At 44.7% G+C, this 14,686-nt stretch overlaps 1 protein-coding gene across 3 annotated transcripts in view; it reads left to right on the top strand.

The window, feature by feature from the left end:
• The first annotated feature begins 2,465 nt into the window (after positions 1-2,465).
• CLTC (clathrin heavy chain) overlaps positions 2,466-14,686 on the top strand; it is a 33,945-nt gene continuing 21,724 nt past the window's right edge. Inside the window, exons 1-3 of one of the 3 annotated variants that reach the window (XM_075168452.1) lie at positions 2,466-2,852; positions 11,765-11,972; positions 14,153-14,421. In XM_075168452.1, the coding sequence (XP_075024553.1) occupies positions 2,811-2,852; positions 11,765-11,972; positions 14,153-14,421 (519 nt within the window). In that variant the 5' untranslated portion in view covers positions 2,466-2,810. The remainder of the gene's footprint in view (positions 2,853-11,764; positions 11,973-14,152; positions 14,422-14,686) is intronic. The other 2 variants (XM_075168451.1, XM_075168450.1) reach the window with 2 other exon arrangements.

The following is a 14,686-nucleotide window of genomic DNA, read 5'->3' as shown; positions in this document are numbered from 1 at the left end:
ATTCAAAAGGATGTTTCTGTGTTGCAGACAGTGTTGTTCCTACTGTGTATTGTGCTGTACCATGTACAGCGGTGGTTCTGGGCGAAGATGCCTTCGTATGCAAAGTATTTTGTAAATGTTTTCACATTCTTGTAAACTGCATAATTTTTGCCAGGGATGAATTAGCACTGTGTGTTTTCCATTTGGCAAAAAACCCCAAACAACCCGGCAGTCAATCCAGTATCAGCCAGGTTATGCCCTGCAGTCCGTCAGCAGGCCTTCTGCCTACTGTTTTTCTGAATTTGGTGACTGTTATTTTTAAGATGTACGGATTTTGGTCTGAAGAACGACTGTTTCGAATGTGTAGAAAGAATACGCAAGGAAATACTAGCTTTTTTTCCTTGACTCAAATATATAAGTAGCAAAGAACTGTGATGCTTTGTCATCATAAAGTTTGCTTCCTTCTCAGTAAAGAGGTAATCCCCTTCTGTCACCTTAATAATCTTAAAATGTTCCAGTGCTCCAGTGTGGAGCTTGTCTTTTTTGCTATTTTTCACTTTCAGTAAGTAACATTTTGTATAAGACAGTTTCCAAAAAACTGGAAGAACTTACTGTCATTTTTCTTGCCTCAGTTGTTTGCACTATGTGTCACCTTCAGTTGCTTTTCAGGTAACTAGCTAACTCTGTTAAAGTGATGACGTAAGCAAGCCTTAGCGCTCGGTGTAAAACGCTAAGCATTCCACCTCTATACTGCACAGGCTGTAGCTGATCATAAGCTTTCAAAAACCTTGGGATTCTCTTATGGGGAATACGATAATATTATTATTCTTCATAAAGAAGGTAGTAGATCTGGTAATTGTCCCCCTTTCTGTGATTGTACCTATTAAAACGAAAGGGCTGAGGCTGGTCTGCGTACTTGCCAAACCCAGCCAGGAAGGCGTGATTCCCGTCTGGAAGAGCTGGAGAGGCTGCGGCGTACGCTGCCGGGTGCCACCTCGCCAGGCTGCTTAACTCGAGCAACACCCTCGTCGTGACGGCGATAGCAGGAGCGAGCCGCGATGCCTGCGGCTGCCCTGCGAGCTCCGGTCACAGAGTTCCTGACTGCGGGAGCGTTGCTGCCGCCTGCCCCTTCGCTGTGCATAGAGAGCACAGAAACGGCAGCAAGATGAATGCCTTTCTAGTGCCTGAGGGAATCAAACAATTACTGGTTGTGATTAGTCTTTGGCTAACGATTCCTCTTTCGTTGGGCCCTTTATCCTGGGTTCAGGTGGAAAAGGGTTTTGTTCTTTCACGCTGTTGCTCAGACTCTGCTTTTGAGAAGCCGGCGCTTTTTCTCGACTAAACCTAGAGTCTGAATTTTGCAAAAGGACACCAATCATTGCTGTTTACTTTGATTTACATTTGCAATGTATATTGCAAATATATTGCAATGTATCTTGCAAATATATTATAAAATAATATATTTATATTATATTTTATAATATATTTTATATATATTTTTATATATATAAAAGCCGCTTGCAAGTCAAATGACTTGCACCACACGCTAGGTCTGAGATCAGTATAATGCCCACTCTTGCTTAGGGCTATCTATCTCTTGGCAGATCCTAATGCTTTTTTTTTTTTTTTTCAACTTTCTTAGTAGCAAGAAGGGAGTTTTTTTCCCCTGTGTTCCAGGGCTGCTCAGAGGTTTTGAAATTGTGAATTTAATACAAAGCAAAAAAATAGCATGAGGAAACAACCCTGAGATTGCAAAATCAGGAAAGATCTAAGAAAAGCCGTGGTTGGCCAGCCATTTTTGGTAAAGCCTTTCGGTAAAGCAGTCCGGTAAAAAGAGTTAAGTTTTACCTGTTTCTGTGGGCTGGGGTTATGTTGTAAGTTTAATAAACATGAAAGGAAATTTGCAGTTTGATTTTGTTACTGTACTTATTAACAGTGTTACACGGGAAGAGTCCTTTGGACCATCCCTGGAGTTTCAAGGCTCCGCTGCAGCCTCCGATGTTCATTGGTTTTGCTGCAGGAAAGAAGGTCGGTGCCAGCTTATCCTCCTTCCCTGCTTCGTTTTCTTTTTTTAATTAGGATTATCACGGAACAATACATCCTCTGTCCATTAAGGCTCTCTTCAGTGGAGCGCAGCAGCGCATCGCCGAGGCCCACAGCCGGCGTGGTGGGGAGAAAGCGGCGGGCAGAGCCTGCGGGGGCACGGGCCGGGCCCCACCGGCGGCCCCGGCGGGGGAAATCCCTCACGTCCCTGCCCGGGGCTTCGCGCTGACCGGGGGGAGCCCCAGGGCCTCATCGCCGCGGTGCTGCCGCCGCGGGGGCCCGGGCCCGGGGCTGCCCCCGTCCGTCTCCACGGCGACCGCCCCCCCCCCGCCCCGGGCGAGTCACCTTGCCCGGCCGCTCTGCCCCCCTGCACGTGACCCACCGGGGCGACGAGCGCGGAACGGAAGTGACGCCGCCGCACCTCGGTCGCATGATGTGGCAAAAAAAAAAGGCCGGGGAGGGAGGAGTGATGAGATACGAAATAGTCCCTTCCGGTGGTGGATCCCTCCGCCGCTCCCATTGGCTCCGCGGCGAGTGATTCGCTCCCCTCGCCGGAATCCTTCCGCCCGGACGGCGCAGTTAAGGCCGGTCCCGGCAGGTGAGGGCAGACCTCTTCCTTCCGCAGCGGTATCCTTCCGCCGGCGGGGGCAGCTTCCGGATCGCCGAGGCTCTACCCGCTCGCTGGCCCGTTCCGCCATTGCGGTCCCGCTTCCCCGCGCCGCCCGGACCCCGCTGAGGTGTGACTCCGGTCCGGCCTCGGACTGGAGCCCCAGCCCGCTGCCGCCGCCATGGCCCAGATACTGCCGATTCGCTTCCAGGAGCACCTCCAGGTGGGCGCGGAAGGGCCGGGGGAGGCCGGGCCGGGCCGGGGAGCGGATGCTGGGGCGGGCGGGCCGCTCCCTCAGGCGGAGGAGCCGCCCGGGGACGGTGCCTGGGCGAGAGGCCCTGGGCCTGTCCGCGGGCCCTCCCTGAGGGCCGCGGGGCGGCCTGGGCCCCTCGGCGGCGGGGTGGCTGCCCTCCCGCAGGCCTTGCCGGCGCCTAGCTCGGGCAGCGCCTTCCCGCCGCGGGCTGCCCGCCGCGGGCTGCCCGCCGCGCCGCCCGAAGGGCACCTTCCAGCGCGCCCGCTGCTGCCTCCGCGCGGGCCCGGACGTGAGGGGAAGGGCTGCGGCGCCGCGGGGCTCCTCCGTGTCCTGGGGAGGTGGTGAGGGGCCGAGGTGCGGGCCCCGGCGCCGGGCATCCTGCCCTTGCCCGGTCCCCACCGAGCCTTCCCCGCTCTGGGTGGTGGAGTGTATTTCATCCCGGTGGTGTAGGCGAGGCTGGCGCCGTGCCCACGCTAGCACCTGCTGGGCGGTGCGGCTCTGGGAGGGGAGAGTGCGGATCGGATGGTTCCTCTTCGCTTTGTCCGGAGAGAGCCCGTCTCCTCCGGGGCAGTGCGAGTGGGAGATCCCGCTTCAGCAGCGGATCTGCAAGGGAGGGGGCGAGGGGGGTAGGTTAATGAGGTGGCCAAGCTGTCTCCGTGTGTTGCTTAGTTTTTGTTTTGTTTTGTTTTGTTTTGTTTTTTTAACGAGGCTGAGATAATCGTAAGGACATATTAAAGAATTTTATTGATGTTCTGACTGGTAATGTAATCTTCTGTGAAGAAAAACCACATATTGCAGTGAAATGTGAAAGCTACTGCGGGCTTCCCTGCAGTACGGCTGTGGCAGTGCAGGCACAGAAGTGCCAGGTCTACACTTTCTGTCTGCTACCTACTGGCCTCTAACAAATTGTAGGTTTGGGTATCATTAAACCATAACCACATGCCAATAGATTATTCCCAAGTGATGGCCTTTAGTTGCTTTAACGTGGCTTTCTAAAGGCCCTAGTAACAAATTCTGAAGTCACTCAACCTTGCATTCCTGCAGTGATCTCAAATAAGCATGCACTTTTAATGTCTCTCGGTGAAGCTGGAGTACAGGGAGGGGTCTGGAAGCAGTAATACAGTTGTGCAATGTGTACTTCCTATCTGACAAGTCTGTAGGGTGAAGTACTACGAGCCATGCTTCTCGTCCTGAGTTGCTGTAGCTGTGATGGTATTAAGCTTGGCTTCACTGCAGAGGAGTATTTTTGCAGGAGAACTTGTATAATAAAAGTTACATCAACATACCTTGGCAGGGTCTTCTGGCTTCTAGCAACCTGTCTGTAGCCCTGCGTCCCTGAGATGTCAACATTTGTATGTGGTTTGTGCTTAGCTAACTGGGACTGCGGTGGGCACTAACGTAGTGATGGATTTGCATGATTTGTAGTGACTTTTCTCTAACCCAGATGGAAAGAATTTAGTTTCTAGACACCTTGTTAAAAGAACAATTGCAAAATACTTATTTTGCTGTGTAAATTACCACTGTCCGTAGCGTTATTTTTAGACTTAAAAAATGCTGTCATGGTTGGTTTTTATCTAGCTAGTTAACTGTTGAGCATTGGGTAATTTTATTTCAATATCAGTTTAAAACCAGGCCGGAATTCATAGCTTAGGTATAGCCCTGGACTCTTCTTTAGCGAGCAGCACTGACAGGAGAATCTCATGAGTTGACCAGAGCTTCAGCTCTGAGCAAGTTGCCTCTCCTGGTAGTGTTATAGCCTAGAACCAGGTATTGAGAAGGTTCTGTATGCTCAGGTGAAACTCATCGCTCTGGGTAGCCCATCTCTTAATAAAGTATTGTGGAAACACATCTATGATACATTATTTAAGATACAAACTTGCATGTGACCCACTACCAGGTCTCTAATGACATGAGTACTATTACATAAGAAAACTCATCTGCTTCACTCCAGAAGTGCTGATGGGTTTCAGGCCAGCACTATTGTGGAACGTGACTGTTCTGACTAAAGACTGATTTACCTGTTTCTTTGTATTTTTTTTTTCCCCTGATCCTATTTATTGTAGAGCACTGCCTTAACCAGTAGATTTTACAACTGCATAGATGAGCTCGTCTTTTGTAAGACTGTGCCCAGCCTTCTGAGCTTACATGCACGTGGCTCTTGCCTATAATGCTTCAGTTTGCTGTACCTACTGAACTTCCTCATTTTATTTCATTGAAAAAATTCAGAGGAACTTGGATTCTCGGAGGTACTGTTTTCGTGCTGCAACTTCTGACTTGCTGTTGGGGGTAAATTTTGAGAACAGAAACATTGATATTGCCTCATTTTTGCTATCCAGAACTGCTTTAGCGTATTCCAGGCTGTTCATAGGAGGTCCTCGTGGACTGAATAATACAATTTCTTGAACTGTGCCTGACCTACATCATCTGGGAAACTTGTCATACAGGTGTTGCGTAAGACTTGCAAGTTTGCGGTTGATGCTTAACGAAAGACAGGGTACCCAACTGGCGCCCTATTCATAAAAAGGCAGGTGATGGATATGAATGGGAAAGTTCTTGCAACGCTATTGAAAGTTGCTTTTTAATTAATCTAAAAGACTGGCAGTCAGCACTATGTGTAGTACAATACTAGTTCTCCATGGATCTACTACTGCAGGTCAGAAAATGGTCAAGTAACTGTCCATACAAAGCTTGTCCTGATCTTCAGCTTCAACCCAGTTGCACTCCATCTTACACTACTCAGGGCATTATCTGTCGTTGTCAGCATCTTGGCTAGGTGATATGGGAATGAAGAGTTAAAGGCTCCAGAAGCCCTGCACTGTTGTGCTCCTGAATGTCTTGTCTCTTCGGTGCGCGGTACAGCATGCTTTGTACCCAGAATTTGAGCTACAGGTCTAGTCTGGGCAAGTAAGATGTGCAAGTAGTTAGCTTACTAGGACTAAGTAAGCTTTCTGGATATTTACTAAGTGAAGTCTAAAACCAAAATGTGTAGTCAGGCTTCAGGTCTTGTTTGTTTGAGTCCCACTGCATACCTCTGAAATCTCAGTAGTCGCAAATATGTAGGATGTTATCTGTGTATTGTCTACTCTAGATGCCTGCCTTGCCACAAAAGAACATCAACAACACACTGTGGAGAAACTTTTTCCTTGGGAATTTCCAAGGAGAAACTTGATTCCTGTGCTATCAAAACCACTGGACTCTTGTTATAAAAATTTATAGTGCTACTTTTTTTTTTTAAGTAGCAATGAGGAAACAGTCCAATAGGCGTGTAATGGGAGATCAGAGTTCAGTATGTCGAATGATTGCAAATCTGGCTGCTCGTATCCAGGTTTTAGGGATTCCATAAGTTGGTGCTTCTGTGCACTTGAGGGTGAAAGTAAAACAACTGCTCACTGTGGTAGGTGCATAGAGCTTTTCTAAGATTACATGTTCCTGATGAATGAGAAGGAGCCAGACAAGTTAGCAGGTGATGAACTGTGATTGCCATTTAATTTAGCCACCCTACGCTGAAATAAATAAAAATTGAATGTGGACCAGGCACACCACTGTACTGGTGTGACTTAAGGCATTAATAAATACTCTTCTGAACCTAAATATATGTTAAATAAAAAAAATAAATTGTTCTGTAGACTTGTCTAGACAGTACAGAAAACTGTCAGCTCATGCTGTGCACTTGATGCTGAGACAGAACTACTCTTTTAAACTAGGAGTAGTGTTCTTGTATCCATTGGTCATTGATGGAGCAAACCTGAATGGTGGCTATGCTGTTCTAGTGTGGTGGTACTTGGATGGCTCTCAGAATCCAAAGAGCGAGCTGAATAAAACTGGACAGCCGAGGCATCATCTAATAAAACTTATCAATTTACTACTTCACAGCTTCTTCACAAACAACAAAATGCTTCCATGTATTGCGCTGGCGGTGAGACAGTTTAATATATCCTAAAACACTAGATTTCTGGTCTAACAGCATTAATTTGAAGCAGTTATGTCTTTTGTTGGTATTTTAAGTCAGGAATTAAAGACAGAACTGCTGTGCCTAATGCTGTTTTGGTGGGGGTCTTGCCCTCTGCTACTTAGTGGATCTGAATTCCTAAAACCAGTGAGTTTGGAGTATTCTTACAGAGGGAGAATCTGTAACAAAGAATGCTGTGAAGAATCGAAATGTCTTGAGGAGTGTGTGTGTGTCAACTAATTGGATAGGAACAATTAGTTAAGCAGTTTATAAGCTATTCCTCTTGGCATGTCCCTCGCAGCAGGTACTGAAGTCAACAGGCCTGCTTCTCTCCGTGGCACTACTCATTAGCACTTAACCAAAGATAAGGAATGGCAGCCAGTGGTTCTGAACTCGGGTTTCAGCAGGTACAGTCTCAGCTGTGGCTTGTACCTGAAATAGTCACACAGCATGCCTGTGGCTGCTGAGACCGGATGGCCACCTCAGCCTATTGAGGGTGAGGCAGAAAATAGGAAGGATATAGAAATAAAAGAGCTCTTGAATATTATAGAGGTGTCTTATCTGTTGAAAACATAACTTCGTAGCCTGTCACAAACTGTAGCTCTTGCCTTGCACTGGCAAACACGAAGTACTCTGGAGCCATTGACTGGCTGTGGGACTCCTGTGTTACAGAACCGCAGGCAGTAACTCTAACAGATCAGCACAGATATAAATCTTTTGTGTGACTTGTTTGCTTTGCTGATTTTCATGTATGGAACTAAATGAGTGGCTGAAATGTAGCCTGGTGTCTGCCTTGTTCAATCAAAGCCTAGCGAAGCATGGCCTTGCAATAGAGGTAACGTGACTCACCGCACGTCAAGGAGCTCCATGCTTCTCAAAAGACTGGGAATATTTCTGTTAACTGGCACTTCCCAGCTACGTGATTTCTAGCTGCGTGTAGATAAGGAGTCTCTGGGCAGAGACTAAGCAGCTGCTTGTGGCTGCAAGAACAGTGGTTATATCCTGTTGAGTGTGAGAGTCGAGGTGAAGTGCGTACTCAGCAGTTCCGCACCCTTCCTTGTAGGCAAGGAGAAATTATTTGACAGCTAAGCAAACTGTCACAAGAAAGCGAATGTTCCAGGAAGGGGTCAACAAAGAGGCTCTTGTCAGCAGTTTTACCATTCAGTTTGATGTCAAACATGGATGTAATATGACAACTTCTCTGGGTAAGTTACCAAGAACGTACTTGAATTATCTTCCAGTGAAAAAATAATTTTACTAATCAGCCTTTCACTTTCCATGTTATAATGATTCACCTCTCAACACTGTTCAGATAAATGTTGTCATAGAATTTGATGGTTCAGTACAGCCTGCAATTGACTGAAGTATCCAGCCTCGAGGTAGATGAGTCCTTCAAGGCAACATCTCTGCTGAACAAAAGAGTTGCTGCTGTCTCTGGCAACCTGTTTCGTGGTTCTGCTCTAACGGAGCAGCTACTTCACAGAACACTTTCTTCTCAACATGCTTTCAGGAGTCTGGTATAACTGAACTTTCCAACAAATGTTGGTGTAAAATAACTTGAACTGTAAATTGGTTGCCCAAGCACAGCTAGCAAGTTCTGCTTTCATATCTGCTTGAAAGCCAAGGATGTGTTTTTCGTAGTATAATGTAGGAGTATCTTACGATTCCTTCTTTCTTTCACAATCTTTTAAACTTGTTTGTGAATCGGTGAAAGGTAGTGGACCTAAATGAGTGCAATATTAAACGTTTGTGTGGTTTTTTGCTCTGTGGTAAGAGGAGAAGGGGTAGAAAATCTGCCATAAACCCCCGTACTCCTTTAGTTGTAGTGCAAACTCAGGAGTTTGTACGTGGAGTAGTATTGAAATTTTCGTAATAAAACCCTCCAAAGAAATGCCTCCTGTCATATTTCCTAATAGTAATCTTAGTCTCTGTTTACTTTGCTTAGCTTTATAAACACTCCTGCCTCACTCACCTGAACTTTAGCCTGTTTGGGGAGGGAAATAACCTATGGTACAGGGAACGATCTATACTCTCAAGAGTTCTGTGCATCAGGTCTGAGTGCAGGCAGGAAAAGTTGCCATTACCATTAGCCTTAGCAGCTGAGCAAAGCAAGTGCCACTCTTGGCTGGTGATGCCCTTGTGTAATCAAGCTCAGAGATTGTCACCGTTAGAGTCAACTTCCTGACTCGGTGCTTGAAGCAGACTTGGTTCGTGCATTTGGATCTGTTGAGATTAAAAGATGAAATGTTAGCAGAAGAGCTTGTGTACTTAAAGACCTCACTAATGGTTGCGCCTCCATCAGAAAGCTTCTTCAAGCTTTCCTCAGACCTCCAGTGCCAGTCTAAATCTTCTAAAAAATATTTAGCCTTTGGAAATGGTCTTAGGTTTAAAAAGGACAACATCTTCCACTACTAACTAGGGATTGGATACCTCAGACATGACACCTAGCAGATGGCAGTTTGATTATGATTAAGATTAATCTGTCTTGCAGTATCTAAGCAACTTTGATTCAGTGGTTAAGTCCAGACCTCCCTAAGAGGTCTGCCATCTGCTAGGACTTGCTTCTTTGATTTGTTCTGTCAACAGTGTCCGTTTGAGTATAGTGCTGCGAGTGACTTCCAGCCAGAGAACTTGGCACTCTGAAACTATCCTCCTCTACCAAATGAACGAGGAAATTGAGTGCTTGATAAATGATTTTGCACTTGTTAAGCTTGCAGCCCTAGCAAAAGGAAATGCCACATCCTAGTAAGTCTTTCCAGCTCTACCAGGTGAAACTCTTACATCTTCAAACCTCTGCCTGCAGGGGTGTGACCAAGTTGCATATGGCCCTGCCTAGCTGATGTACAAATATCAGAGACTCGGGCCTAGAGAACGCTACCCAAATAAAGGTGTGAAAGGGAGAATTGAACTTGGATCCGTAATCTTTTAAGTGGATCCATGTTGCTGAAGAATGTGTGGTCAGGTTTTGTGATGCAGGACCTCAAACACTGACTTAAATCTGAGTAACAGACTTCTGACCTGTCAAGGAGGTAGGGTTTGATATATATATTTTAAGCATTAAGACTGGATCTTGGGAGACCTGATGAAACACTTGTCTTTCACCTGAAAGTTTCCTGGCTTTTTTGTCAGGTGGATGGATGTAAAGGGAGCTGTCTTTGAATGAAACTGTTCATTGTCACAGTGTAGTCGCAGGAAGTGTAGGTATTCTGCCTTGGAAGAACGGCTTCAGCTAGTCAGTCATGGTAACTGGCTTGATGCCTAGCTTAAGGAATTACATTTAAGTCTGTTCTGCTTCTAGTCTTATCTCTCTTAAAATCTTTTGAAGAAGAAAAGCTGGGTAGACCTTAGATTTAGCAAAATATCAGTGTTAACTCTGTAAACTAGTTGTGAAATGAGCCCTTAAACATTAAAGAGCCCGAACATGTTTTTCATATTGTCCAACTGAAGAGCTTCAAATGGTGAAGTCCTCTCTTGAATGAGCAAGGTAACTTCAATGAAATAGTGTCCTTTGGGACCAAGGACTTAAATGCAGAGTGACCAGAGAACCATACACCAAGGCTGTATCATCTTCTAGAAATTATCTCCTTCAGCAGACCCAAAGAGCTAAAACTGACTTGCTTTTGAGTCTCAACCTTAAATTGTACCAAGATCTGGCTATCTTGATACACTGGGTGATATAGATCATCCACTGAAGCGCCTTTTGTGAAGCTTGTTCTGTTAACTTGGTGTATTATAACTTAGATGTTACTTGTTTCTCCCATGTGCTGGCTGAAAGCCAGGGAAAAGGGGAAGTATAGTAAAATACTCTTTATCAGAAGCTGCAAGTAGGCAGAAACAGAGCGGCTGAGGCATGGTCATCTCGGAGCTCCTACAGAGCACAGCTGATAAGAGCTTAGTGTTTTGTTTCAAACTAGTACAATAGTACTAAAACGGCTTGAAGGTCTAGCCCTTCTTGGGAGACCTTGGGCTTGAAATTCAAACAGTTTCCCAGAAAGAAAAATACCTGAAGTATTAGAAGTGATAATTCTTCTAACAGTAGAAAACTGATATTGAGTTTTTAAGGTATATCCACCCACAAGCCGGCTATCTGTATGTGAGGTGAATTAACCATTCTGCGTTTCCACTGTTAAAAATGGAATAAACTTTGTTTCATTACTGACATCCTAATACACTAGCCTGTTGCAAACACAATGAAGTGGTATTAACTAAACTGTGTTTTGTTGCAAGCTGTACCAGAGACATAATTTAAAGGTGTGCATTTAAAGGTGTGGAAATTTAAAGGTGTGCATTTACAGAAGCAGACTGGCTCAGCAGAAAAGGAGGTGTTTTATTGGTATCTTCTGTGTTAAGTATAGCTATGGATGAGCCATTTCTGATTTCAACAGTGTCCATCTCATATGTGTTGGCTCTGGCTCCTGCATGGTATACAGCCTTGCTGCTGGACAGGACTAAGCTAATTGCTAGACAGGTAGCTTTTTTTAACTCTGCAAGGATAAAGATAAAGCTCAGACGCCTCACATGTGATGTTAAGCTTGAAGCAGTGATAGCTGCCAAGCTCAATGGAATAAGTTAGGGTGCTGGAAGCAAAGCTGGTGGGAACGAGTACTGAAGCTGCAGCTCTAGCACAGCTGCCAGGAGCAGGCAAGTTCAGTGTGCCTTAAACCATATAAGGGGTTCAAAAGTTGAGTTCTCAAAACAGTAAGTTGTAAATGGACCTTGAAGACAAGGTACCAAGCACTTGAATGCTGCAGGGCTTCTTCAGAAAGCCTGCTGGGCTTAATTGAAGATGGGCAAGAATTTGTGTGCCATGCCATTTTTGGGTAGCATGGTTGTATTGTCACAAAAAGATATATGAAGCCTAGCAACTTTCACAAAAGCTGTTCGTGGCTATACCGAGGTGGTAACTTAATGCTAAACCTTTTTTCTCTTCCAGCTCCAAAATCTGGGCATCAACCCAGCAAACATTGGGTTCAGCACTCTGACAATGGAGTCTGACAAATTCATCTGCATAAGAGAGAAAGTAGGGGAACAGGCTCAAGTGGTGATCATTGACATGAATGACCCCAGCAACCCTATTCGAAGACCGATTTCAGCTGACAGCGCTATCATGAACCCTGCCAGTAAAGTCATTGCATTGAAAGGTATGGAAGTCCTGGTAAATGTTTGGAGTGGATGGAGAGCTTTCTGTAAGACTAGTTTATGACTGACTTAAGAGTCTCAGGCAATTTATGTGGGAGGATCCCTTACCAATTTTCCACAGCTTAATGGGAGCTTAAGTTTAATGCATTTTTCAGTTCTTCTGAAGATATCTGGGCAGTAAGGTTCAGTTAAGGCTTCCTGCTATTTGCTGATCTTTAGGATGAGTTTTTTGTGTCAATCAGAATGCTTACCGCTTCTGAGCAGGGAGAGCTGGAAGGAAAGTTCAGGCTTTAAGATACTTTTGGAGACTCAAGTCTGGAATCATATTAGAGGGAAGTGAGACCTTCTATCCTAAGTGTATAGGGTCTATTAACTAAGCCTCCCTTTACGGAGAGGAAAACTAATACTAGGGAGGAGGGGAAGTATTCCTGAAGGCCTTAGTCTGGCCTTGCTGGAAGAGGCCAGTGCGCGAATTTGTGCATATTTATTATATCAGTCAGTGATAAGAAAAGTAAAACTATGCAGGGAAGACTTGTGTAGTGAATAAAGCACAAGGTCAGCTAACTTGGTATCTCTGGTGATACAGAGAACAAGCATTCCTCTGGAGTCTCCAGAAATGTTGATCTCTTTCCCCGAGAGGTCCAAGAAGCTCAAATACTGTCACTCTAGAAATTAATATATTGCTAATGGAAAGATTTTTATGTATTCAGTGTTATTTAAGTTTGACTTTAATACTGTGCTACTGTTTTGTCACAACTTTAATGCTTTCTTGTCTGTGCAGATGGTGAGTTATTTCAGTTGACTGTACTAGTTCCTGTCCTGTCTTATGAAAAGAAAAAGCAGAATCAAATGGCTCAGATCTGTGGTGCACAGGGCTGAACAGTGGTGTTTAAGCAACTGAAAGCCTAAAATTCAGAGATTTTTCATGCCCTCCCAAACAAGGGAATCCTTAAGATTCAGAAAATTAGTGCACTCAAGAACTCTGAAGTTTTTAAACTATCGCAGTCTTGATTTTAAGCTTTTTATAAACAGGACTGACCCTTTTGATTTAAGTCTAGATTTTGCCTCTTAATATGCCTTGCATAGCATGTAGGATACGTTACCTGAATGTCATCTCCCTTGACTCTAAAGCTCCAACTGCTCTAGATATAGAAATAAATTGCTAGTTTGTAGCTGTCATGGTTTAACCCTATCCCAGCCGAAACCAGGACAGTAGCCTGAGCGACACTATTAGACAGCCTCTCCAAGCTCTGGAGAAACTCCTGACTCTGCATCTTATGACCATAGCTGAACTAATGGTGGCTTCTAACTAAACTAATCCTTGTGAAGGCACTTGCCCATATGGCACTGTGACTTTAGCAAGCTGAGTTACAGTCAGTAACTGTAGCAGATATTCTGATCTGCACCTAGTTTCACATGATCTTTAATACCCTCTTGGGCTACACTAGCATGTGCTTAAATAGCTGTCTCCTAAACCTAGTAGTTGGTCAGAATCTTCCTTATGTTCTCAACAGGAAGACATTTTTTGTATGCCACTGTGGTGTAAAAACTGGTAGAAATGACTGCAGGTGGCTGTTCAGGATGTATGTATGCAACATTCTGTGTGATTCAGAACTTTTCCTCTTACCTTCTAGAGCTTGTGTTGGTCACTAGATTCCTTTCCTTGCACAGTTTCTGTTAGTCTGGTCTGCAGCCAGTAGCTATGTATCCCATTAGTACAACCTAAGGGTTTTGGTTAATGAGTCTGAATTATGAAAGCCCTCTCCCAACTTGACCATTCCGTGTTGTGCTTTTTTTATACTTAAAACAGATGTGGACATAGTTTTTAATGACACTGGCATAGCTCTCCTCACAACTTTCAAGAGACTCAACATTATTGTAACCTAGTTTTGACGTATGTGAAGTATCACACAACTTGTTCGTGTAGCTGAAGCTCTTGTCTCCTACCAAGTTGTTTTCAACATTTGTTTGATTGCTCAGTAGCAGCAAATTGGTAAAATTATCCCTAGGAGTGTAGTAAAAAGTAATAGCTGATCACTGAAGATACTGCCAGTATGTAACAGCATTTTCTTAAAGGAAGTTATGAGGGTTTAATATCATAGTGCAGCTCTTCTACTTTTAACCAGTGCTTGAAGTAACAAGTGGAAGAGTACAACCTGGCTAACGATGTTGTGTTTTCTAGCTGGGAAAACGCTTCAAATATTTAACATTGAAATGAAGAGCAAAATGAAGGCTCATACAATGACAGATGATGTTACCTTTTGGAAGTGGATCTCTCTGAATACTGTTGCCCTTGTAACGGATAATGCAGTCTACCACTGGAGTATGGAGGGGGAGTCCCAGCCTGTGAAAATGTTTGATCGCCATTCCAGTCTTGCTGGCTGCCAGATCATCAACTACCGTACTGATGCTAAGCAGAAATGGCTACTGCTAACTGGCATATCTGCACAGGTACTTTACCACTTAGGGAGGCCTGCCACGGAGGGCCCAGAGCTTGTCTCATTTCCTTCTTCTGTAGGAGCAGAACTGATATGTTTGGTTTTTTTCCTAAAGCATTGTTGGGAATGTAAATGCTTGTCTTGATCTTCAAATAACAAACAAAGTGTAACTGAAAATCTTACAGTAATGGTATAAACACTAGTACAAAGTTAAGAATCTTAAGTGATGCCTTTGTAAGAGAAAGCATGGCATGGTACTTCAGCTTGATATGACAACA

This window comes from Calonectris borealis, chromosome 19 (assembly GCF_964195595.1).
Source record: "Calonectris borealis chromosome 19, bCalBor7.hap1.2, whole genome shotgun sequence".
Taxonomy (NCBI): domain Eukaryota; kingdom Metazoa; phylum Chordata; class Aves; order Procellariiformes; family Procellariidae; genus Calonectris; species Calonectris borealis.
The sequence above is the reverse complement of the archived record's forward strand: the minus strand, read 5'-3'. Positions and strand labels throughout refer to the sequence as shown.